The sequence below is a fragment of the Octodon degus genome, unplaced genomic scaffold (assembly GCF_000260255.1).
Source record: "Octodon degus isolate 3935 unplaced genomic scaffold, OctDeg1.0 scaffold00046, whole genome shotgun sequence".
Taxonomy (NCBI): Eukaryota; Metazoa; Chordata; class Mammalia; order Rodentia; family Octodontidae; genus Octodon; species Octodon degus.
In genome coordinates, this window is record NW_004524622.1 from 7377658 (window position 1) to 7404160 (window position 26503).

The following is a 26503-nucleotide window of genomic DNA, read 5'->3' on the forward strand; positions in this document are numbered from 1 at the left end:
AAAATCAGATCCAGACGTAAACTCGTGTTTGAAGTTGGTTAAAATTTTATCAAACTTTGTCTAGGGCTGGCGAGATAGCTCAGTAGAATAAGCACCTGCCTAGCGAGCTCAGGGTCCTGAGTTCAATCCCCAGTACCGGAAAAAAAAAAAAAAAAAAAAAAAAAAAAAAAAACTTTTTCTAGGCCAGATAAAAATATATGTATAATACAAATAAATTTAGACTCTCCCAAGTTTGTGATTCATTAATAACTAAGTAAATATTGTGTGGCAACAGAATTTTATGTTTAACAAGCATAAATAAAATAAATTTAAGAAAAAGAAACAACTGGAACTTTGTAGAGCACACTTTGAATACAAGTCATCTTCAGAGTTTTTCCAGGCTTTGTTTTTCAGCAAACCAAAATTAGGAATAGTAGCACCAGCTCGGGGACACTGCCCTAGTGTGAACAGGAAGAAAGCAGTGCCTCATGCTCTCTGAAATCTCCCAGTATGTGACAGAGACTTTGGTGCTCTCTTGATGGAAGATCGATGATGTAGACTAATTAAGGAAGATGCACTCACCAGTATGGTAGCACACAAAAGCATTTATGGCATTTCCCCGCACTTGACAACAGGGTTTATAGAACTACGAAAAAATGTGAAGAGCTGCATGGCACTGTACAAGTGATGATGTGCTTAAGTAGGAAGATTAATCCAGCTTGCGACCATCCAGTGAATTCTTTAATGATTTATTTGAACAGCACTGGAGGGCGGGCTGGGGATAGAGCTCAGCAACACAGTACTTGCCCAACACATACACGGCCCTAGATTCAACCTCCAGCACAGCAATGAATGGAAATAAAAACAAGGTACACATCTGGAACCAGAACCAGAGAGAACCAATTTTCCCGAATGTGCTAGCTTTGGGGCAACAGATCACATCTCATTTTCCCGACTCTTACTTTATAAATTATCTCTCTGTCACCTCCATCACTTCCTGTGATCTAACATAACTTCCCATGAATTGTCTTCTCTCTCCTCTGTCAAAGGAGATCTCTGAGAAATCCAGGTGGAAAACTGAAAACACTGAGTTTTAATTTATACAAGTTCATAAAAAGCACCAGAGCACAAAGGTGACCACATACCTGACAAAAAAGGATATTAACTTTTCTGACCTTAGATGGCAAAGCAGTTTCTCCAAAGGAGGGTAGCGCGTCAGTGAGGGCACACCCCCCAGGAGGATCAGCTTGTGCTTGGCTCTGGTGATAGCAACATTGAGACGTCGCCAGTCTTTCCAGAGTTCACCAAGCTGTAAAAAATGTAATTTTCAATTCTCTCAGTTTTCGTTAATGTATATTTAAGTTTGCTCTGACAAGCAACACGGTTTTACTCATCCACTTGCTTTTTTTTAGGCAGAGTCTTCCTCAAACTCACAAGGATCCTCTTACCTCAGCCTCCCAAGTATTGAGATTGTAGGCATGCACCACCACCTCCAGCTTATTTTCCTTATTTTATATATATATATATTTTTTTTTTGGTAGAACCGGGGATTGAACTCAGGCCTTTGTGCTTGCCAGGGAAGTGCTTATTCCACTGAGACATCTCCCCGGCCCCCTAATTATTTATTATTATTATTTTTATTTATTTATTTTTTTTGGTGGAAATGGGAATTGAACTCAGGCTCTTGTGCTTGCCAGGGAAGTGCTTATTCCACTGAGACATCTCCCCGGCCCCCTAATTATTTATTATTATTATTTTTATTTATTTATTTTTTTTGGTGGAAATGGGAATTGAACTCAGGCTCTTGTGCTTGCCAGGGAAGTGCTTACTCTACTGAGCCATCTCCCTGGCCCCATATTTTCCTAATTTTAAAATACAGATTACACAAAGAATTCTAGGCAGGGATATAGCTCAGTGACATAATGCCTGATTGACAAGTGCAAGGTCCTGAGTTTGACTCCTGGTACCCTCCCCCAAAATTCTAGGCAGTTGAAAAAACTTACAATACCAGCTTTCAAGTATTGTATGTTGGGAGGCCAGGGAGATAGCTCAGTAGAATAAGCGCTTGCCTGGCAAGCACAAGGGCCTGGTTTCAATCCCTGGTTCCGCAAAAAAAAAGTATGTTGTAATACCCTAGCCATAATTTAAAATTATTATTATTATTTTTTTTCCCCACAACTGGTGATTGAACTCAGGCCCTTGCGCTTGCCAGGGAGGTGCTTATTCCACTGAGCCATCTCCCCGGGCCCTAAAATTATTAATTACATATAATAAAAAATAAAAAAACTAGTGCTCTCTCCACTCACTGTAGAATTGTAATAGTAGTAAAAATTATAAAAAAAGACACAGAAAAGTAGCTAAACATAATGATATATCTACAGAATGGACAACTGTGCAGTTGAGAGAATAAAATGAAATCTCCCTCCTGTGAACAGCAACACCTCGAAGTGGAAGTGTCTGAATAGTCTGAAAGGTTGCAAAAACTCAAAAGCAGCCAGGCGTGGTAGCACAGGCTTATAAAGCCTAGCTCTCAGGAGGCTGAGGATGGAAGACTGCTGAGAGTTCAAGGCTAGTCTGGACTACACAGTGAGCCAAAGTCCACCCTCACTTTGGCTTTTTTTTTTTTTGGCAGAACCAGGGATTGAACTCAGGCCCTTGCGCTTACCAAGGAAGCGCTTATTCTACTGAGCCATCTCCCCGGCCCCGTGACGTAAAATTTCAAACAAGTAAAACCTGAAATTATCTTCAAATTCAAATGCATAAAAGGAGCTCTTGTTAAAATGCTTCCACTGCTGGACATGATGGTGCACACCTGTAATCCCAGCACTCGGGAAGCTGAAGCAGGAGGAGCATTTCAAGTTTGATACCAGCCTGGGCTACAAAGTGAGCTCAAGGCTAGCCTGAACTGCATAGCCAGACCCTGTGTCAGAAAGACAAAATAAATAAATAAAGAAAGAAAGAAAGAAAATGTTTCAACCACAAAATTAAAAAAGCCAGGGCCGGGGAGATGGCTCAGTAGAATGAGCGCTTGCCTGGCAAGCGTAAGGGCCTGAGTTCAATCCCCAGTTCTGCAAAAAAATAAAAATAAATAAATAAAATTATGGGGCCGGGAGATGGCTCAGTGGAATAAGCGCCTCCCTGGCAAGCGCAAGGGCCTGAGTTCAATCCCCGGTTCTGCAAATAAATAAATAAATAAATTAAATTAAATTAAATTAAATTAAAAAGCTTTAGGGGACTTGCCAGTTAGCTCATTTGTTTAAATGCCTGCTTGGGCAAATCCAGTCAGGCACTGGGAACCGTGGTTTGATTCTAGTTCCACATGTCTTACCAGACCTGTCATTAAGGCAGCCTGAGCCAGCCAAAAAAAAAAAAAAAAAAAAATCTTTAAAAAGGACTGGCCTGATAGCTCAGTGGACTAAAGCACCTGGTTCGGCACAGTGCAGTGGCCAGGGTTCAATCCTGGAGCACTGTGCCATGCCAGCTCCCGCCCTACCCCCGGGTTGCGCTGAGATGGCCACTGAGACTGGGCGTGGTGGCGCACAGGCCTGTAATTCCAGCGCTTGGGAGGCTGAAAACAGGAGAATCACTACGAGTCTGATCTACACAGTGATACCCTACAGACCCTGTCCTAAATACAGAAAAAAAAAAAGCCCAACCACAACAGCTGAAAGTGAAAGCAACGTCAAAGGCCATCTATAGATAAATGCATAAATAAAATGCAGTGTACATAAACTAAGGCACATTCTGTCTTAAAAAAGGAAATCCTATGATATGCTACAACATGAATAAACCTAAGTGAAATAAGCCAGGCACATAAAGATAAAAACTGATTCTACTTCGGTGGAGTTCCTCAAAAAATCAAATTTAGAGACAAAGTAGAATGCTGGGTAATAACAGGCTTGGCAGTAGAGGAATGGAGAACTATTCAGGTGAGAACAAAACTGTTAATGTGCAAAATGACGTTTTTGGAGCTCTCTGTAACAATACTGTGAGGGGCTGGAGAGATGGCTCAGTGGTCTAAAGCACCTACCTGAAACAAGCTTGGCAAAGCACAGGGACCGCGGTTCAATCCCCCAGCACCACATGCCAGCCAGCCCCGCCCCCTGGTGGGCTGAGCTGGCCACACACACATACAATAAATAAATGTAATAAATAAAAATAAATAAATAATTTTTAAACAATACTGTGAGAGTACTTCATAGCATTGAATGGCGTACTTAAAAGAGCAGGGAAAAAAAAAAAAAAAAAAAGAGCAGGGGATATAGCTCAGTGGCACAAGAGCCTGACCGGCAAGCACAAGGTCTAGAGTTTGATCTCTGGTACAAAAAAGAAGTGATTAAGATCAAAGAAAGAGATTTAGCTGTGTTAGACCACTTACCTACTGTGCGTAAGGCCTTTCATTACCACAAAACAAGCAAAACAAAACAAAAAACTAGGTGTAGGGGTGTGGTACAACACCTCAAATGAAACAATATTTGAGCCAATATCTGCAAACATAATTCACTTACAGTTCCATCCTTATTATTTCTAACAAAAGATAGCAGGATTATTCTTTTGTCTCTTCCTTGGTATTTGTCTACTGTATTAACTTCGACCATCCCAAAAGAAGAACGTGCCAATAAATCATTGATGATCTTTAATTGCTGTCTGTATGGTGCAATGATACCAATATCAGAGGGATTACATCCAGCCTAAATAGAAAAGAACACAATTTAAAATGAAAAAGGCTCGGGGCTGGAGAGATGGCTCAGTGGTCTAAAGCACCTACTTAGAACAAGCTTAGCAAAGCATCAGGGACCGCGGTTCAATCCCCCAGCACCACATGCCAGCCAGCCCTGCCCCCTGGTGGGCTGAGCTGGCCACACACACACACCACACACACTCACTCTCTCTCTCTCTTTCTCTCTCTCTCTCTCTCAAATAAATAAAAAAAAACAATTAAAAAAATAAAATAAAATAAAATGAAAAAGGCTGATTTTTTTTTTTTTAGTTCTTTAAGCTTTACTGAGTTTATTAAGGTAAATATATTTACATTACATACCCAACTCATGTTTATAACTGACATTCCAACTTAAGGAGTAAGTACTAAATGTGTTTTGAATACATGCCTGTGCCAATCATGATGAAAAACTCCCTTGGACATTGCTGTGATTTTTAGAGGTTCAGGCAACATAACTGCTTGTGGGCCACTAAAAACATACTGCCACAGAGTAAAACAGTGCCCAGAAAGACATTTCACTCTTATTCCTTACACAGAAGTTCCCAATGCCGAATCATACTGATTGCAGCACAGTACTCACACTACTAGACATAGACGACATCACAAAAAGGCAAATTCCCAAATGCAATTATAAAAAATTATTAGAAAGTTTTTTAAGACAGGGTCTTTCTGTGTAGTCTATCCTGGTATTCAATTCACTGTGTAGTCTGTAGTCCAGGCTGACCTCAAACTTGTGGCAATTCTCCTGCTTCAGCCTCCCATGAGCTAGGATTACAGGAGTGCACCATCATCACGCCTAGCCAAAAAAAATTAAACATTTTAGATAGCTCAGCAGACTAAAGCACCTGCTTAGGCAGACACAGGGACTGGGGTTTGATCTTCAGCATGCCATGCCAGCACCGGCCCCAGCCCCAGCCCTGGGGTACACTGAGATAGTGACTGAGACTGGGCAGGGAATGAGAGTGGGCTTAGTGGAGTGCACCTGTAATCCCAGCACTTGGGAGGCTGAAAACAAGAGGATCAGTACAAGTCCAACCTGTGTAGTGAGAAACTGTAGACCCTGTATTAAATACATTTAAAAAAAAATTTACCATTTAAAAAAAAATAAAATAAAAAAATTAACCATTTTAGATAAATTTTCTCAAAAGTAGGGCTCTAGGTGCTGGTGAGATGGCTCAGTGGTCTAAAGCACTTACTTAGAACAAGCTCAGCAAAGCACAGGGACCGCAGTTCAATCCCCCAGCACCACATGCCAGCCAGCCCTGCCCTCTGGTGGGCTGAGCTGGCCCCCCCCACACAAATAAATAAATTAATTAAAAAAAAATAGGGGGCTGGAGAGATGGCTCAGTGGTCTAAAGCACCTACTTAGAACAAGCTTAGCAAAGCACAGTGGACCGCGGTTCGATCCCCCAGCACCACATGCCAGCTAGCCCCGCCCCCTGGTGGGCTGAGCTGGCCACACACACACAATAAATAAATAAATAAATAATTTAAAAAAAAATCCTTTAATAAAAAAAAAAAAAATAGGGCTCTAGTCTCATTATCTTAATTAATGGAGCTAGGGCCCTCGAAGATAGCTCAGTAGAATAAGCGTTTGCCTGGCAAGCCCAGGGGCCTGCGTTTAATCCCTGGTACCACAAAAAAATAAAATTAATGGAACTAACATCAGATCTTAAGTTTCTTACAGTCTAGTACTCTATCATTCTATATCTAAATATTAATCAGCCTTGAAAATTCTACATTACCTTAATAAACATTGTAGTCAAGAAAACTATGAGTTTGGCTTCCACTATATTGCTCACACCACTCTTTTCAACTTTTTCAGGTGCTGGAACCTAAGCAGAAAAATAGGTAGTTCCTTTATACCGATCTCAGGACAACGAGGATACTTTGCAGCCATATTTGGAAACATGAGGGAAAAAAGAAATCTAATTTTAAAGATGAAAGTGGAGTCTAGGAGATAGCTCGGTAGCATAAGCACCTGCCTGGCAAGTGCAAAGTACCAAGTTCGATCTCCAGCACCAAACAAAAAAAAGAAAGAACAAAAAAGTGATTGTACAGCAATTAATCACTAAGAATAATATATGCAGTGTGTTATTTGTTGAAACTGTACTTCCGATTTGAAACTGTCTCATTGCTGTTTATCAATAAAATTTTGAAAAAAAATAAATAAAAAATAAAGGTGAAAGTTAAGAATCAGCAAAAATGAATACAGTCACTTTCTAGAAAGCAGACAAACACAACCCATCCTAAAGATGCTATAGTTCAGGCTAAAATCTTAGGAAACTTGACCACACCCTGTGTTTTCTACACCTGTCTTGTCACTTCCCCTTCTTCAGGGATCAAAGGCATAAAAAGTGACTTGCCTGAAGCCTTACAGCAAATCCTCATACTAAGCCTCAAACTTAGATCTGGCTCCAGTATCGGCACTTTTGACAATTTGTGATACCTTTTACACAAATAACGGAGCTGAAAAGACAAAGGTTCTGCCACTGAGCTACACCCTCAACGCCCCCTCCCGTTCACCCCAGCTTAACAATAAAGACGATTATGTGGAGTGTGGAGGGGAACCTAAGGTGTACATGCTGCAGACCAAGTTGCCCCAGCACTACATAGCAGCTGAGCAGAACGTAACAACGCACCAGGCTGTTCCTAGAGGACTAGCAGGCCAGGTGATGATGTCACCAGTCACAGCATGAACCCAACTCTACCAAGTATTAAGGTTTAGCCAATGTTGATATCCCACAGTAAATAAGTGGGTTTGAGATTGCAGTCGGGCACATGGTCTCTAAAGGCCATCACTGTTCTGCAGTAATTCCTGTGTAAAAGGCTCCACGACTACCTGAACTACCGACTCAGGGCTGAGAATCACCCTGAGAATACAGGGGTCAAGACTTCATTCTTAGTCCCTAGAAATAACTTAAGCCGTTTAATGTCCCTGTGATGATTTTAATAACAACGGTGTAAAAGGATTTTTATATACACTTGTTAAGGCAAAAAGTAAATGGAATGGGCTGGTGAGATGGTTCAGTGGTCTAAAGCACCTACTTAGAACAAGCTAAGCCAATCAAAGCACAGGGACCTCGGTTCAATCCCCCCAGCACCACATGCCAGCCCGCCCGCCCCCTGGTGGGCTGAGCTGGCCACACACTAAATAAATAAATATTTAAATAAAAAAAAAGTTTAAAAAAAAAAAAAAGTAAATGGAAGGTTTGGCCAGATAGCTCAGCGGACTAAAGCACCTGCTCAGGCAGAGCGCAGGGGCTGGGGTTCCACCCCCAGTGTACAGCGCCGGCCCCACCCCCGGGCTGCCCTGAGAAGCGGTTTGAGACTGGGCGTGATGGCACACACCTGTAATCCCAGCGCTTGGGAGACTGAAGACAGGAGGATAGGTATGAGTCCGATCTACACAGTGAGACCCTGTACTAAATACAATAAAAAAAAAAAAATTGAAAAAGAAAAAGTATATAGAAATCCATGTATTTCCTGCTTAGTTTTACCATTAACCCAAAACTGCTCTAAAACTAAAGGCTTACTTAAAAAAGTTTTTAGAGGTCATTAAGTTATTTTACTTTCTGTCCTCTCATAAACCTAGTCCCTTGGCAGGATCAGTATCACTTTCCTGCCTAAGAGGTGTAGTCAGATGCTTGACTCACTTTCTCACTTTCCTTCCTGAAAACTGGGTAGGGATGTAGCTCAGTGGCAGAGCACCTGACCTAAGGCACAGAGCTTTGGGTTCAATCTCAGCACCAGAAAAACCCACAAAAGTCAAGGTTGATACCTGTCAGACCCCGGAATAAGTCTCTCCCAGAGCTATTGGGCCTGCAGTAAGAAAAGCCTCCTGTGCAGAGGCACAAGAAATGCACACTTGTTTGTCTTTAAACTGATTGCTCAACAAGACAGGCACTAATACAAACTGAGAAAGTTAAACAGAACACAAAAAAATTAAGTAGTTTTTTACCTTTTCTGTATTGAGAAAGCAAACAGGATTACTTGGTTCAAATACTCCATTCAGCCAAGGACTATCAGAATAATCAGCATAAAATTCCAGTTCCAGTTTGACGTCTTTAAAGTTAGGCAGAGCAATCACTGCGCTGGCCACTCTGTCTGACCCACACTCCAGCTTTCCTTCATAGGTCAGCTTATTACTTAAGGACATGATTGTACTAAGAGATGTAAAGTACAGCATTAGCTTGGTAGATGAAAATAAAACACGAAAAAGACTCACTGCTAACACCAATACATACCTGTTCATTCTGTACTGCACTGTTAACTGGACCACGGCACTCTTCTTCTGCTCCAGCCTCTTGAACAAGCTTTCACTCATGCCAAGAGTTCTATCAACCAATCAAATTTAGGCTTATCAGTGTACCTATACAGTCCCTTGGCAAGAATCCATCTCAAGAGTAAAATAACAGCTGCGCAGTGGTGTGCAACCGCAGGCCCAGCAACGTCAGAGGTCAAGGCAAGAGGTGCGCATGACCCTGAGAGTTCAGGCCAGTCCCGGCAACACATACAGCCCCACCTCTCCTAAAACTTAGCACCTGCCTACCTTGCTTCCCGGTTCTGCACCAAGGGAGGAAGCTGCCGGTGATCTCCCACCAACACAAACCTCCGAGAAAAAAAAAGTGGCCCCAGGCAAACTGGTTGGCTGATCTGGGAGGCTTCATCAACAATACAAAAATCAAAAGATTTCCGGGAAAATATTGGATGGTTTATTCCCATACATGTTGTTGCAACTATAAGCTAAAAAGAAAGAAAAGTTACTTAATACATAAAAGAAAATGGGTTTTCACACACACACACACACACACACACACACACACACACACACATCCTTGTCTTATTTTTTGAGCTAGGGTCTCACTGTATATTCCAGGTTGGCCTTGAACTCACTATGTAGCTCAGGCTGGCCTCAAACAGTTCTTCTGCCTCAGTCTCTCAGAGGGCTGGGATTACAGGTGTGCACCACTAGCTCCCCCATTTAAAAATAATTTTTTATGGGTACTGGGTCTCAAACTCAGGAGCTTGTGCTTGCCAGTCAGGGACTTGTGCCACTAAGCCACATGCCAGTCCCTAAAAATAATTTTTTTGGTCCCTAGCAGCAGGAATCCTCTACTATTGTTTAACTGTAAAATATGTATTCATGCAAAATATATTATTTTTTTCTATGAAAGGAAAAAAAAAAATCAAATGAACTTTCCAGGTACTATGAACATTACTCACATTGGAGTATTTCCAAATGGAAATCTGAAACATTTAAGGTGTTCTGGCTTGTGTCTAGATGTCCCCCAAGGCCTCATGCACTCATAGATGGGGCCTCTGAAGCTGGCTGGATCTAGCCTGTAGGATCCCAAATGAGTCCACAGGGCTGGGAAGATAGCACAGCGGTCTAAGCACCTGCCTGGCAAGCGCAAGGACCCATGTTTGATCCCTGGTACCACATGCTGTGTTAGCCCAAGAACTCCAAATACTCTGTGCCAGCCCCAAAACCAAGCGTGGTGGGGCACTCCTATAATCCCAGTGGTGGGGAGGCTGAGACAGGAGAATCACTATGAGTCTGAACTGCACAGCAAGACCCTGTATCAAATAAAATAATACTAAAAACTAAATGAATCCCCTGATTGGAATTAGAATAGTCTGGGTGAGGCTGCCCTGCCATGGGCTATTCTCCTCTGTGATACTCTCTGCCACACCCTCCTCTTGGAGCTAGCCATCTATGGCCTGAAACTGCTACAAACTGTAAGCCAAATAAGCCTTTCCTTCTTTAACTTTGGGTGTCAGGTATTTTGTCTCAGCAACAAGAAAAAGTTACTAAGACAAAAGGCAACACCATTTTTTTTTTTTTTTTTGGCAGAACTGGGAATTGAACTCTGGCCTTTGTGCTTTCCAGGGAAGCGCTTATTCCCCTGAGCCATCTCCCTGGCCCCTCTTTTTTTATATTTTAAGACAGGGTCTACAGGGTCTCACTACATAGATCGAACTCGTAGTGATTCTCCTATTTTCAGCCTCCCAAGCACTGGGATTACAGGCGCATACCACCATGCCCAGTCTCAACTGTTTCAGTGTGCCCCAGGAGTGGCACCAGCACGGCACACGGGGAAGAGGCAGTTAAGATTTTTTTTTTAAATATCACCTAAATTTCCATTCTGGAAGGAGTGTGTTCCCTTCATCTTCGCACAAAGAACCACTGCAGCCTGGGGACACGGCTGGGCTGCAGCGCTGTAGGGCCCCGCTCGCAGGAAGCACCTGGCTCAATGCCCAGGACCACAAAAAAACCTGGGACATTATGTACAAGTCGAACAAAGGATGACCCAGCAGATGAAGGGAAAGCAGACTAGGGAGCTCTGGCAGGGAAACAACATGCACACGATCCCTCGGGCTTTCTTTTTGCCTCACCTGAACCACTCTTGAATTAAAGATGCCATCAACTGGGATCACTGATGGTGGAAATCAGGAATGGCTTCAACACATGCCTGCTCTCTACAGCCACAGAGAAAGCCGAAAGGACAGAAAACTCCAGCAATCCCACTGACCACTCCCTATCACCAGTCACCCAGTAAAATCACAGAGCCTCATCCCGTGGTGCCAGCGCAGCAGGTTAGCGACCACTTTCTCCCTTTCCCTGCATGGAAAGGCAGCTGCTCACTCTGGAACATGCAGAGGTGAGAGTAGGGCTTTCACTGGAGGTAGGTGATGGGGTCAATCTCCGACCAGCAACATCCGTGGAGACCAGGCTGAGAGCCCTACTTCTCAGCTACCTCAGGGAGAGCAGAAGCTCCACCTGATGAGGATGCTTGTCCGGATGGAAACGCTCAATATAACACAAACGCTCAAGGTTCAACAAAAGAAACAGGAAAATCTCACGCTAAATGGAAAAAATAAATCCACCGGCCCCAGCACCAAGGTGACAGAAACACACAGGCCCAGAAAAGATGGTGTAAATGGGAACTGGAGAACTGAAAACACAGTAACTGAAATTAAGTAATCAATGAAAAAAGAATCAGGGAACAGGCACACAGAAGAGAATACAATCTAAATAAAGACACACTGAAACAAAACATGCATCCGTAGGAACTTATCCCAAAGAAACACAGAGTTACATTCCAACATTGTAACAGCCAAAATACTAGAAACAATTCCTATTGTCAGTGGTGATGGCTAAGCACATTATGGAACAGTACTCAACAATGGAAGGGAAGAAACTATTAAATTCATACAACCACCTGGGTGAATCTTCAGATCCCTAGGCTGAGTGAAAAATGCCAATCCCAGACATTTACACACTGTATGGTAGCAGGTACAATATGCAAGAACGAGACACGTGATGAACACTAATCCTGCCCATGTCCATGTGTTTGGTTGCTTTCTGTAGGTGGCTGTTGGTTGGCTGGGATCAGTTTATTAGGGATCAAACTTAGGGTCTGCTGAGGCACATCCCCAGGTCTTTATATTATTTTTCTTTTCTTTTCTTTCTTTTTTTTTTTTTTGAGGAATCGGGGATTGAACTCAGGCCCTTGCACTTGCCAGGGAAGTGCTTATTCCACTGAACCATCTCCCCAGCTCTATATTATTTTTCTTATGAGACAGGGTTAAGCTGCTAAGTTGCTCAGAGTGGACTTGGGACTTATGATCTTTCTGCTCCAGCCCCTGGTTGCTGGGATTACAGGCATGCACCATCACACGTGGCTGGCTCCTGGTTATACTAACACTAAAGGAATAGTTTATTACATCTAACCTAAGAACAAAATTGAATTTAATTTTAGGTGATCTTCAAAAATATCACTTAAGGGGTTGGGGAGATGGCTCAGTGGAATAAGTGCTTCCCTGGCAAGTGGAAGGGCCTGAGTTCAATCCCCGGTTCCACCAGAAAAAAAAAGAAAAGAAAAGAAAAAGAAAAATCACTTATGACTTCTCAGCAAAAGACATTAAATAATAAAAATTAGTTCTATTGTAGCTTTGTGTAGCCATAGGAGGGGCTTTTCAGAGATGTCTGAATCTAGAGGGCGCAATGCTGGGATCAAGGGTGCGGGATTACTAAATCAGTCCACTGATTGGTCTGGAATAGGTCTAGAGAGGACAATGGGAGCCACCCCCAGGCCCCCAGTGCTACTGCCCTAAGAATGGAATATAAGGGGCAGAAAGGACTGCCATGGTTGCCTGTCGCTTGCTGCCTTGTGCCTGCCCTACCATGGACTTTTCTCCTCTGTAATGCCCCTGTGCCAAGCCGCCCTGCTGTGGAGCCAGCTGACTATGAACTGAAACCTGTACAGTTATGAGCTATAGTAAACCTTTCCTCTTAACTTTGGGTATTTTATCTCAGCAATGAGAAAAAGTAGACATATTTAACATAAGACTTAAATATCACTGCTTGATTCAAATTCACCAAATAATCTTGAGTATTAGTTTTCTAAGATATTTGAAACTAGGAGGAGGTAATAACCAAAAAGGAATATGAATAAGAACCAAAAACTCATTTCAATTCCAAAGAAAACAGTAACTTTTTTTTTTTTTTTTTTGGTACTGGAACGGAACTCAGGAACTTGTGCTTTCCAGGCAGGCATCTGTGCCCTGAGCTATATCCCCAGCCCCAGGAAACAGTAAATTATAAATGAATAAAATGGCCCTATGAAGGTCCGGCAAAATAGCTTAGTACAGGGCTGAGGAGATGGCTCAGTGGAATAAGTGCTTCCTTGGCAAACACAAGGGTCTGAGTTCAATCCCCGGTTCAGCCAAAAAAAAAAAAAAAAAGATAGCTTAGCAGACTAAGTGGCTACCTACCTAGGATTCCTTTTTCTTTTCTTTTTTTTTTAAAGCTGGCTCAGGCTGCCTTATAAATGGGTCTGGTGCGGCATGTAGTGCTGGGGATCGAACTGTAGCCCGCTGCCCCTGACTGCTTTTGTTCAAGAAGGCGCTTCTAACCCTCCAGCCCCAAAGTAACTTGGGGCCTGTTTTACATGTTTATAGAAATACTGGCTACGTTTTAAGTTGTTCTTTATCTTAGGCCAGGGACGGGGTTTGATCCCTGGCACCGCATGCCAGCCAGGGCTGGCCCAATCCCCAGGGTGCGCTGAGCCAGCCACCAAGACTAGGCATGGTGGTGCATGCCTGTAATCCCAGCACTGGGGAGGCTGAAAACAGGAGGATCACTATGAGTTGAAGCTGCATAGTAAGACCTTGTAACAAATACATTAAAAAGGGAAAAAAAAAAAAAAAAGGCCCTATGAAATACATAATCACATGTACATCTGGTTAGTGTAAGCTCCCAGAGAATCATTTTTTCCCTTAATTCTGCCCACGGAAATTACTGCCAGCATTCGCATACAATAACAGTACCTACTTGACTGTTATACAGCTCTTCTAGAACAGACAAGGATTTAATGGATTTTGATCTGCAAATCTCCTCCTCTGTAAATTTGTGGATATCCGGATGAACCTTCTGAGTCTGACCCAAACGCAAAAATCCAATTTTAAACTTGGCTAACTTCAAAAGAATATTGTCAACAGCAGAATGTGTATAACTGGTCAACAAAACACTGAAGCCACAGGCATAGAGGATTCTCACCTAATAATGAAGAAGAAACACAGCATCACTTTTAATTCTAGATAATTTTCAACATGCGTATATTAAGTCATCGTATTTGAAATTACTCTATTGTATTTGAGTAATTTCTGTAATTCACCTTTATTATTTTCTCTTGTCAGTCTACAAAGTTAATTTGAAATAAAGATTTTGAGTGAAAACTCAGCCCTTCTATGATATTCAGGCCCCGAGAATACCACATCCTCTGCATGGAGGGAAGCTGATACAGTTTCTAAACGAAAATAAGAACCTTGGGCCGGGGAGATGGCTCAGTGGAATAAGTGCTTCCCTGGCAAGCGCAAGGGCCTGAGTTCAATCCCCGGTTCCACCAAAAAAAAAAAAAAAAAAAAAAAAAAAAAGAACCTTACAAGGGAGCAGATGGTGGTGGTTTTTCCTGTCCCAGGCATGCCTACGATGAGTGTATAATCTTTTGAAAGAAGAACCTTCTTCATGGCTTGTCTCTGAGGCTTATTTAAACCTACATTTAAATTAAAAAATAACAAGAATAAGATTACTTAATTTCAATACACAAATTCACTATTTCAGAAGAAAAGCATTCCCTGTCTGCACTTGTTTTTCAATACATCTTTTTTTTTTTTTTTTGCTGGTCTTTTTGAGACAGGATCTCACTATGCAATTCAGGCTGGCCCTGAGCTCACTTTATAGCCCAAGCTGGTCTCGAACTCACAACAATCCTCCTGCCTCAGCCTCCTGAGTGCTAGGATTATAGGCATGCATCACCACGCCTGCTTTAACATGTCTTTTCAAAGTAAAAAAAAAAAGTTATGTTGACTTTTACTTATTTATTTTTTTTTAAAGATATGTTTTTGCTATCTTTGTCCAGGCTGGCCTCAAGCTCCCAGTATTTCCCTGCCTCAGCCTCCTGATTGTTGGGATTGATTTTTTTTTGGTGGCTGGCTCTGCCCACCCTGGGGTGGGGCTGGTGCGGCATGTGGTGCTGAGGAATGAACCACAGTCCCTGCGTGCTTGCCTAAGCAGGTGCTTTTAGACTGCTGAACTATCTCGCCAGCCTGTAATTTTTATTATTTTTTTTTAAATGCCAAGATAAGAAACAATTTATTATAGAGAGAAGAAAAATTTCTCATCCAAAATATAGAAATCTGTACAACTTTGCCACAATCAATATACATGAACTGTACAAATTTACACCAGTTCATAATTTACCAAATAAAAGATGACTAACAAAGTTCACAAAATAGATGGTGGTTTGTGGAAAAAGACTTTTACCCAATTAAGTACAGGGAAAGTTACAAACCAGACCTCCACTTTCTAAAAATAAGAAGTTTACTCAGTCTTAGAAAACTACAAGCTAGCAAATGTACAGAGAGCTGGCTGGCGCTAACACCACAGTTGAGACAGTGTCTTTTTTAAAGCCTGTTGCCATGGCAGATTCTGGTCACTTGCTACTTTCAAAGCCAAAAACACAATACAAGGTCTGACCATTTCCGCAGGTCATGCTTACTAGTTTGTCTTTATGTACATTTCTACATATATAAGTGCTAGGTAAAAGTCTTGTCATAAAATTTCCAGTACTACCACGTTTAAAACAAACTTTCCTACTGAGCTGCCAGAAAAGGTTATCGGTAACAATTTTCAAGTGTAATAGTGCAAATTCCTCTGCCAAGGTCTAGTGCAGAGAAAGGTGTTCTGAAATAGCTATTCTCTTTAGAGGGACTGCTGTAAAAAATAATTAAAAAAAAAAAAATTCAGGTGTGGGAGAAACTGAAACCAGCCTAGGCCCTCGCTCCCTAGCAAATAGTGATCATACACTTGGACTCACAGGCTATTAAATCACTGAAAGGTACTGTCCAAACTATGGCACTGTCACTTTGAAAAAAAATTTTTTACCACTCTATCTTGTGCCAGATCTTCACAGCTGTGACATGGTTTAAATTCCATAATCCATCCCCAAGAGGAGCCCACCCAAAGCAAAAATCCAATTTATCCATCCATTATAAGATGATCGATCCACAGACCCTATCTTAACCTGACACAGTCATCATATTGTAGTTTTTCGAAGGGCTTGTTCTGCCCAAGAGAAGTTCCTCTTTACAGCTGATCCTGCTGTCTACCATTTGGACGTTGGAGCCAGTTTGAGTGCTACCTCCTGCTGGCGAGGCTTCATACAGCACACAGATGGAGCCATCCTCTCCGATTCTGTAGGACACTTCATAGGGGTCAACCCAGAGAGTGAGTGAACTTGGGAGAAGCCTGAACAGCTCCTGACTGCTCAGTCCGATCCGCTGCGCTGCTTGTCCAATCAGAGGATCCATTTTATGGTTGATGCGAATGCAACGGTAACCTGATCCCTTGCACAGCTTTTCTGGGAACCAGTGATGTTTATAATGTTCTGCCAGCAGCTCCTGCAGGCTCTGGCTGAAGGTCTGGAGCTGCCGTTCGCTCGTGAGCCCCTTGGTGCGGAGGAACTTGGAGATGAAGGACACGGCGGCGGCGATCTCGCCTATCATGGTGGCGGCCCGAGTGTAGAAGGGATGCATGGGGGCGGCGGGCGGGGCGGCCCGGGGCGGCCGGGGCTCGGCCCCGACAGCGGAGCGGCCACCCCGGGCTCCCTCACAGACCCGACGGCTGAGAGGAAGGGGAGGGTATGAGGAGCGGACGGCTACTTTTTTCTTTTCTTTATAGAGTTTTTAGAAAAAGTTATTTTCGAGACAGGAGGCGGCGGGAGAGAGAAAAAGACGAGCGATGGCGGCCTGGTCACATCGCTCGGACCTCCCCAGCCGCCTCCGCCTCCAGTTCCGTAGCCTCCGAGGATCCCAAGAGTTGCACTTCCAGCTCCGGGGGGCGCCCAGCCTGTAATTTTTATATACAAACTATTTCCAAATGGTCTCTGACTAATCATTATAATTGCAAGTCTAATAAATTATTAAGAAATTAGGCTGAAAAAAAAAAAAAGAAATTAGGCTGAGTGTGGCATCCCAGCACTAAGATCACTAAGAGTTTCAGGTCAGCCTGGGCTACAAAGTGAGTCCAAGACCAGCTTGAACTGCATTGTGAAACCAAAGAAAGGAAAAGCAATTAGGTTACAACATAGCTTAGTTACAAATAGAACCAGGGGGGACTGGGGAGATGGCTCAGTGGAATAAGCCCTTCCTTGACAAATAGAACCAGGGAAAATGACTCAAAGTGCTGATTATAACATACCTTTTAGAATGCTGGCCACTGTATCCTTTGCATCATGTGGAAGGACAGAACTGAGGTAGGGTATAAACTGAGGCTCCCAGAAGTCGATGATTAACTCTCGAAGTCTCTTGCTGAAAAACAAAAGGTTCTTCTAGTAGTATCTCTTAGGAAAGTAGGAAGAAGTTTAGATTTATTCACTGTTACAAACCTTGGCTGAGTGTTTTCCATCAATTTAGAGAGATTTCCTAATGGCGTGTCTATATCACAGTTTTTTTCTTCCTGGTCTAACCTGAACAAAGTCGATTCAGGAAGTACTGACAAATTCCTGAAACAGCAAAACAAACATGTGTTTTTCATTTCACATGGTCTCTATAAGAAATATACTGTTTCCTGCCAAAAGAATAAATGGGCCAGAACAGCTATTCAAATAGCTACCAGAAGAATGAAAGAAAAGCTCTCAGTTCCTGGTTCACACTTGCTCGTGAAGGACAGCATCTGGCCATGACTGGAGGCAAAGGGGACATGGAGCACACCAGCAAAGCAATGGACAACCAGAAGCCTGTAGCATGTGCTCTAGGTCCACTTGACCTTGAGTCACCACGCTTACCTTCAGAAGGATGCTAAACACATGGCACCCTCTTCCCACCTAGAGGACAGCGCTCTCTGCTGCTGCCTCCCTACTCCTCAGCCTATCCCTTTCACCAGATGCCCCTTCCCACAGCTCCACTCCTTCCACCTCAGTGGTGGCCAGAGCAAGCCTCCAACTCTCCCATCGCTGCCACCAGCCTTATGCTTTCCTCCTACCCAGCTGATTGCCCAAACTTCGGGTTTGAGTCTGCAGGAAGCATAAGCTCTCTACCTGGGCAGAACCCAGGCTATGAAAGCTCCTCTACTCACAAAGAACTCCTCATCCTGTCACACCTGAGCTGCCACTTCTGGTATTGTTCTCAGGCATGACTCTTGGACCCACACCAGAGTAGTGATCCTTCTCTCCCTCATCCTCTTCCTGCGACCCAGATCAAAGCCAAACCCAGCTGCCTGCCATATTTACTTCGTGAATACTTACCAGAATCACTCTCCCCTCTCCACCAGCACTAACTTTGCCCTCAACCACAGCCACCTTGAGCCACTATAACAACTTCAAGGTTTCTCTGCTTTGTTTTGTTTTTTTCTTTTTTTAATTTTGCCTCTTATTATCGCAAATCTTCACAATTCATCCACAGGGAAATGCAAATCCAAATATTATCTATGCTTCTGGTAAAATGTCACAGGGCTAGGAATATACCTCTAGTGGTAGAGCAAATGCCTAGCATGGGGAAGGACCTGAGTTCGATTTCCAGCACAAAAACAAAAACCTCATAACACTTGAAAAAATCCAATGAAGCTTTCTAAATATGGTATATTAAGACCGAGGATAGGGCTGGCCAGATAGTTCAGCGAACTGAAATGTCTATTTAGGCAGACACAGGGATCAGGGTTTGATCCCTGCCTGCTGTGCTGTGCCATGCCATGCCAGCCCCGGCCCCCGAGGTACACTGAGACAGTGACTGAAACTAGGCGTGTTGGCGCATGCCTGTAATCCCAGCACTTGGGAGGCTGAAAACAGGACGATCATTACAAGTCTGATCTGTGTAGTGAGACCTTGTACTAAATATGTTTAAATAAATAAAGCTCTGGTTAGCTTGCATATTCTGGGTGTGGGTAAAGAAAAAGCCCACCTTGGAGAGGGGGGCAGTTACCAAAGGGCAGTAGGCTGGAAGGGACAAAAGGGAGCGGCTTCGGCTACTTCCCTACTTCGCAGCCTCCTGCCCATGAGCTGTTTCCCCTCTGCCATGCCACGCTGCCTTGGAGCCAGCTGACTACAGACTGAAATTTCTATGGCCTATGAGCCTTAACTTCGGGGGCTGGGTATTTTGTTTCAGCAATAAGGGAAGTAGCTAAGATGGAGGATATAGACATTTGTGAATGTGGGTCTGGTCTCTGCCACTGATTTTCAGGCCAACTATTCTATTTACTTAGTATTTTTCTCTTGTCAACTTACTTTCACCAAAATAAGTATACTTTAAATCACAGCTACCAAGGGAAAAACCTTTTTAAAAGGAGGGAACAAAATTGTGAATGCCTACAGAACTAGGAGAATAAACTACATAATGCAAGGGGACAGGTATGTACTTGCCTGACACACATGCCGTTGTGGGGATCAGAGAAGGTTATGTGCACATTAGCACAGAACACAATACACTCAATAAAAGTTTGACAGTCTCTCCAAATAGTAAACATGAAATGAGCACATGACCCAGCAATTCTACTCCTAAGCAGCTATAACAATATGAAAATATGGGGCTGGTGAGATGGCTCAGTGGTCTAAAGCACCTATTTAGAACAGGCTTAGCAAAGCACAGGGACTGTGGTTCAATCCCCCAGCACCACATGCCAGCCAGCCCCGCCCCCTGGTGGGCTGAGCTGGCCACACACACACACACACACACACACACAAATAAATAAAATTTTTTAAAAAAGAATATGAAAATATGATCACATAACTATGTGTAAGGGGTTGGGGAAATAGCTCAGTAGAATAGTAGAATAAGCGCTTGCCTGGCAAGTTCAGGGGCCTGAGTTCAATCCCCGGTTCCACAAAAAAAAAAAAAAAAAACCAGAGTCTCAGAGAAACATAACTATGTGTAAGTGAATAGTCACAGACTACTATTTACACTCAAATGTCCGTTAGCTAGTGAATGCGTGAACAGACTGGCCCAACCATACCATGTAGTAACTATCTAATCACAAAAAAAGGAGAAAATAGGAAGGAAGGGATGAAGGGAGGGAAGGAGGGAGGGAGAGAGAAAGAGACTGATTGAGCCAGCCATGCTGAAACACTGATGAATCTTGTATATATTACAGTAAGTAAAAAAGGTCAGATGTGAAACTGACACCATAATCCAGACAGACAGGAAGCAAAACGGCAGGTACTGAGGGGCAGGGAGGAGCAGGTAGCAGGGCTCCCTCAGTGGGGGTGTGGTATGGTCACTATATGCTAATAAAGCTGTTATCAAAAAAAGGAGCATTTTCGTTACCTGTCTAATAAACAAGTTACTGTTGCCATGTTAATCTCCTTTACATATCCTCTGCACAGAGCAAAAAGTGATCTCTCTTCTCCACTTAAAATAACTCTGTCTCCTGCCATTAGATTCGTGACAGGCATGGCACCATTTTTACGCTGGAAGTTATGCAAGTATTGTCCATCACAAACTCTCTCTGCAGGTTCTGTTCTGATCAGGCTGCCAATGCAGCCACCACTCTTCTCCCTGTAAAAGAAAGAAACAAAGCTCCTGTTTACATCACCTGCGTTTTTCCACGCAACTTGCTTATGTCCCCCATGCAATAATGCTTTTATTTAGTCCCACCCTATTTTATGTTTCTGACTATATAAAGTGTCACAAAAGCTAAGTCAACACTCCTCTCTCAGTTTGTGTGTGATCTCTCCCCACCAGCCCGCTGCACCCACAGCTCAGGATCTCTGGACGTGGAGTTCAGCACACTGGTGCCCAACGGGTACCCCAGCTTCTGTGCTGATGCAAGAACCGTTACAGAGGCGACCATGTGCTCCAGAACCTAATGAGGACAGCCTTGTGCCATCAAGGGGACCTGTAATTGTTATTACAATGGTTAAAAGCTGGGCCTGGTGGCACACACCTGTAATCCCAGCAGGAGAACCCTTATGCATTCAAGACCAGCCTGAGCTCGTCAGCCTGAACTGCATAGTTAGACTCTGTCTCAAAAAACCAAAACCAAAGCCAAACGAAAAGCCAGCTGATAATCCCAGTGCTCCTATCTAAGAAGTAGCTAGCATTTACAGCCTCTCTGATGCTGCTCTCACGTAACCACAACCCTCAGAGGCATGTGCACTGCTGGGTACACTTGAAGGACTCACTGTACTTAAGCAACCTAACTGCAACCATGTGTGAGCTTTCTCCAGCACAACAGCTCCATTTTAAAACTATAAAATAAAGATCCTTCGATCCTTTTTTGTTTTTTGAGACAAGGTCTCACTATGTAGTCCAGGCTGGCCTTAAACTCACTACATGGCCCAGGGTGGCTCAAATTCATACTAATCCTCCTGCCTCAACCTCTTGAGTGCTGAGCTTACAGGTGTGTCTTTACTACAACTGGCCAAATTATTCTACAGTCACACTGTCATCAATATTCATTCTGGAAAGACAAATGGATCCAGGACAACTAAATTTTACATGAATATTACTGCAGAAGATGCAAAATTCTAACTTTATAAGTAGCTGAGAAGGGCAAGGGATATAGCTCAGTGGCTTAAGCTGGCAAATGCAATGTCCTGAGTTTGATCTCTGGCATCACAATTAAAAAAAAAAAAAAAAAGTAGCTTAGAGAACAACACAAACTTCTAATTTTTTTTTTTTTTTTTGGCAGAACGGGGGATTGAACTCTGATCCTTGAGTTTGCCAGTCAAGCACTTATCCTACTGAGCCATCTCCCCGGACCCTCTAATATATAATTTTACTGAAATATTAGTATCTTAAAATGCAAATAAAACATCATTGATTTTCATTGTACCACTAAGTAACAGACACATTCTAGTTTATACCTATATCAGTGATACAAAAGGAATTTACTAATCACTTTTGGTGGGGTTTTTTTTGGGGGGGGTCTTGGGAATGGAGCTCAGGACTTTGTGCTCGCCAGGCAGGTGCCTGTGGCACTAAGCTATACCCCTGGCACTAATTTTCAAACAAACATTTTTCTTTAGTTTTCCAGATGTGGTGCCAGGGATCAAACCCAAGGCCTCGGGCATGCAAAGCGACGTCTGCAGGCTGCAGTGCGATCTCTGGAGCCACAGCCCATCTCTGGTGCATGTAGGCGCGTCGCTGAGGGCTGCGGCAGTACGCACTGAGGACAGACACTGCTCTGCACAGGACAGCTCACCGACGGCACCCAGAGCTGTCACGGAATGAGCACCATGTGACCGCATGTGCGAGGCCATGCGCCACAGCAAGCACTACCGTGACTAGCACGTCACTGTGCGCGATGGGTACTTACATTTCAGAGGCAGGCACAAACCAGATATTCTGATGACTCTGTCTGTTATCTTTTGACTGTGACTCCAGGGTTAACATGAGACACCAAAGGCTGAAATACTGTAAGTGTGTGGGCTTCAGGTGCTCGGTAGCCTCTTGTATTCTGGGCAGCATGACCACGGGGACTGAACTATCCTCCATCTGCTGCTCCACTGCTCTAAATACCAAAGTCTTTGTTAGAGCTGTTCTCTTGTACAGCATTGCTCTGCCTTGCTATGAAGTAACATTTTTCTAAATTAAGTACACATACATGCTGGCGATAATGTCCAACAACCCCAACCCAAGTTTTCCTTAAAAGCAACTTTATAAGTCACGTGGCTATTTACAAAACAAAAACTGTGTAAGAAATTCAATGTTATTATTTTGCCTCCCATGACTATCAATCAAACAATTTAATCTCGCTATACATTAATCTTCATTCTCATACACAACAAGTTTCGGCCTTTTATACAACTGTATGTTTCTTGAAACGACAGTATTTGTACACCTAGCTCTATAACATAAGCAAGTCAATCTAAGATGTGGAGAATCATTTGAAATGGGGTTTTTTGTTGTTTTTGTTTTGTTTTATTGTGACAGGACCTCAGTAAGTAGACCATGCTGGCCTTGAACTCACTGTGTAGCCAAGGCTGACCTCAAACTCAAATGATCCTCTTGCCTCAGCCTCCTAAACACTGGGATTACAGGTATGCACCACCATGCCTGGCAAGGAAACTTGTATTCAAAATACTTCAACTCGGGGCTGGTGAGATGGCTCAGTGGTCTAAAGCGCCTACTTAAAACAAGCTCAGCAAAGCACAGGGACCACGGTTCAATTCCCCAGCACCACATGCCAGCCAGCCCCGCCCCCTGGTGGGCTGAGCTGGCCACACACACACACACACACACACACACACAAAAAAAAAAAAAAAAACTTCAACTATATTTTTCCGAACCAGTTTCCCAAATCCTAAAATTACTTCACTTCACAGAAACTATATGCAATAAAGCTTGATGTGGTGGTACATGCCTATAATCCTAGCACTTAGGAGATTGAGGCAGGAGTGTCTCCACAAATTTGTTTTTTCTTTTTTGTTTTTTTTCAGAAGCAGGGATTGAACTTGGGCCCTTGTGCTTGCCAGGGAAGCGCTTATTCCACTGAGCCATCTCCCTGGCCCTGTCTCCACAAATTTGAAGCCAGCCTAAACTACAAAGAAAAACCCTATCTGAAAAGGAAGAAGGAGAAGGAGATGAGGAAGAGGAAAGAACTATATGTAGTAAAATTAAAATACCTTCGGCAGGGCCGGGGAGATAGCTCAGTAGAATAAGTGCTTCACGGGGCCAGGGAGATGGCTCAATGGAATAAGCGCTTCCCTGGCAAGTGCAAGGGCCTGAGTTCAATCACCGGTTCCACCAAAAAAAAAAAAAAAAGTGTAGAATAAGTGCTTCCCTGGCAAGCGCCAGGGCCTGAGTTCAATCCCCGGTTCCGCCAAAAAACAAAACAAAACAAAAAACCCTTCAGAAAAAGTTTTAAAAGCATTCTACTATTTACCAAAAAAAATGGAATAGGAAATTGCTTGAGAATATAAACATAACCCCTCCCCCCATTCCCTTTATTTCAATACTATACCAAATAAAAGCATGAAATGAAAAGGGTATGGGGATACAGCTCAATATGAAGCCCCTGGCCTCAGTTTCCCAGTAGTACAAAACAACACAACATGGGCTGGTAAGCATCGCTCAGTGGACTAAGCACCTGCTTTGGCAAGCACAGGGACCAGGGTTCGATCCCCAGCACCACACATCACAATCATGCCTATAATCCCAGTGCTGAGCAGGCTGAAAACAGGGGGATCACTATGATTCCAAGCTGTGCAGTAAGATCCTGCACCAAATACATAAAAAACAAGAAACAAAACAAAACAAAAAAAAACACAACACAAAATCATCAACGACAGATCAGCCAACAGTGTTATACTGAATTCACGCTCACCTTGAATTACTGCGTTTGGAAGAGTGCACTTACCTGCTATAAAGAGCACAGTTGTTCATTTGTGAACAGTATTTACAGGTTTTCTCCTCCTCAATTATCTGAGGCAAAGAGGCAAGCTGTGTCTCCTTTTCAGCAGCAAATTTGCTAGTACGGTGCAGCAAAGTGAATACCATCTGGTTTCTTAGCTTTAATAATTCTACAGGGAGAAAAAAACTAAGCATCTTCAGAAGTTTATTTAGTTGAGTTTATCACATCTTTTCCTTTAGATTAGTAAAACTCTAAAGCATAAAGGAAAGCAGGAAACAGCAACCATATTCCCCACGACACTAGAATAACCACTTATAATCATATTTTGGTACATTTCCTCTAAGTTTCTGTTGAGTAGCTAAGATCTTGAAACAAATACCTACCTCTGCATAGGTAAGGATTTTTCTTTCTTTTAATGAGCAGAATATATTTATTGAGAGAAAGAAAGCTCCTGTCTGAGAGAGGGACAGGAGGTGTGGGGCGAGCAGGTAGTTCCCCCCAAAAAAGGCAGGATTTATTTTTTCTCCGAATGCCTTCAGGGCAGGTTTAGCTGGCTTGAGTTGTGGTGATCAAACCACAGTAACCTGAGCCTGACTGCTTTGTTGAAGCAGCCACTTAAAGAACTGGGTAAGTGGAGCTGGTGAGATGGTTCAGTGGTCTAAAGCACCTACTTAGAACCAGCTAAGCCAAGCAAAGCACAGGGACCGCGGTTCAATCCCCCAGCACCACATGCCAGCCCGCCCGCCCCCTGGTGGGCTGAGCTGGCCACACATTTATTATTAAATAAATAAATATTAAGAACTGGGTAAGGATTTCTTAAGCTCAGATTTTCCTAGCTGAGTACTAAGAATAGCACTATCTACAGCAACTCATAACAAAGTTCAACCTTAAGTTTACTGTATAACAAAATTTTAAAGGTTAATTTTTCTCAACTATAGAACACATCATTAAATTTCTATTTCGAAAAAGTGCCACAGTTACCAATTACAACTCAATAGGCTGGCGGGTGCCACAAGCAGGCCTTCAGGTGTAAAGCCACGGCCAGCACTGAGGGCAGCAGCAGGGCCGCAAGGAAAGCTGAGCAAGCAGCCCTACCTCTCTTATCCAGATGCTTAGCAGGCACAGGATACATCTGCCCCGTCTTGAGGTAGAGAAGCCAGCCGGCCTCAGGGTCCGCCCTCCTCTCCTGGCTCAACAGTGTGTAGAGAACCACCTGTAGGAGCACTGAGCGCTGTTAGGCAGAACTGAACTTTTCCTACTTGTAACCAACACATAATTTTAAAATCAAAAGATGAACGAAGCTACTTCTATTTATAAAACAAGCCATAAAAAATTAAATAAAAAGATAAAAAAAACAATAAGCCAAATTCATAAAAGTAACTAACAATTTGATGTCAAACATTTAATTTGCATAACACAAGTTATGGGGCCAGCCAAGGTGACACATCCCTATAATTCCAGCACTCAGGAAGCTGAGACGGGAAGACCTCTTCAAGGCTGGCCATACTTCACAATTTTTAAACAATGAAGTTAATTTTTCTTAAGACAATAAATATTTAGATTTCTACAAATTTAAAAAGCTAATCAAGAGAGCTGGTGAGATAGCTCAGTGGATTAAGGGCCTGCTTTGGCAAGCACAGGGACCAGGGTTCAATCCCCAGACTCACATGCCACACTGGCCCCGCCCCCCAGGACACGCTGAGCCAGCCACCTACTTCAGGTGTGGTGGTACATGCCGGTAATCCCAGCACAGGGGAGGCTGAAAACAGAAGGATCACAATGAGTCCGAGCTGAGTAGTGAAACCCTGTACTAAATACATAAAGTGCGGAGGAAAAAAAGCTAGTCAAGGAGCCAGGGAGACAGTTCAGTGGCATAAGCACCTGCCTGGCAAATGAAAGTTTCTGAGTCCGATTCCCCGGTAACCAAAAAAAAAAAAAAAAAAAAAAAAAAA

At 43.1% G+C, this 26503-nt stretch overlaps 2 protein-coding genes across 3 annotated transcripts in view; both read right to left on the reverse strand.

Moving 5' to 3' along the window:
- Positions 1-247: 247 nt before the first annotated feature.
- Dna2 (DNA replication helicase/nuclease 2) overlaps positions 248-26503 on the reverse strand; it is a 50381-nt gene continuing 24125 nt past the window's right edge. The window contains exons 7-21 of one of the 2 annotated variants that reach the window (XM_012514927.2): positions 25647-25764; positions 24558-24720; positions 22515-22709; positions 20522-20752; positions 17653-17769; positions 17466-17575; positions 14651-14760; positions 14040-14264; positions 9252-9445; positions 8947-9036; positions 8661-8865; positions 6445-6534; positions 4488-4670; positions 1142-1288; positions 248-533 (exon numbers count right to left, since the gene is read on the reverse strand). In XM_012514927.2, the coding sequence (XP_012370381.1) occupies positions 438-533; positions 1142-1288; positions 4488-4670; positions 6445-6534; positions 8661-8865; positions 8947-9036; positions 9252-9445; positions 14040-14264; positions 14651-14760; positions 17466-17575; positions 17653-17769; positions 20522-20752; positions 22515-22709; positions 24558-24720; positions 25647-25764 (2274 nt within the window). In that variant the 3' untranslated portion in view covers positions 248-437. Of the gene's footprint in view, positions 534-1054; positions 1289-4487; positions 4671-6444; positions 6535-8660; positions 8866-8946; positions 9037-9251; positions 9446-14039; positions 14265-14650; positions 14761-17465; positions 17576-17652; positions 17770-20521; positions 20753-22514; positions 22710-24557; positions 24721-25646; positions 25765-26503 lie in introns of those variants that run through there. The other variant, XM_023716191.1, reaches the window with a different exon arrangement.
- Btg1 (BTG anti-proliferation factor 1) lies at positions 16101-17102 on the reverse strand. The gene has a single exon (XM_004632044.3). It carries the CDS (start codon positions 16799-16801, stop codon positions 16286-16288), a length of 516 nt encoding a protein of 171 aa, XP_004632101.1. The 5' UTR covers positions 16802-17102; the 3' UTR covers positions 16101-16285.

What these genes read in the sequence shown, in the direction of transcription:
- Btg1 (XM_004632044.3), bottom strand. Translation starts at nt 16,801, where the DNA reads ATGCATCCCTTCTACACTCGGGCCGCCACCATGATAGGCGAGATCGCC.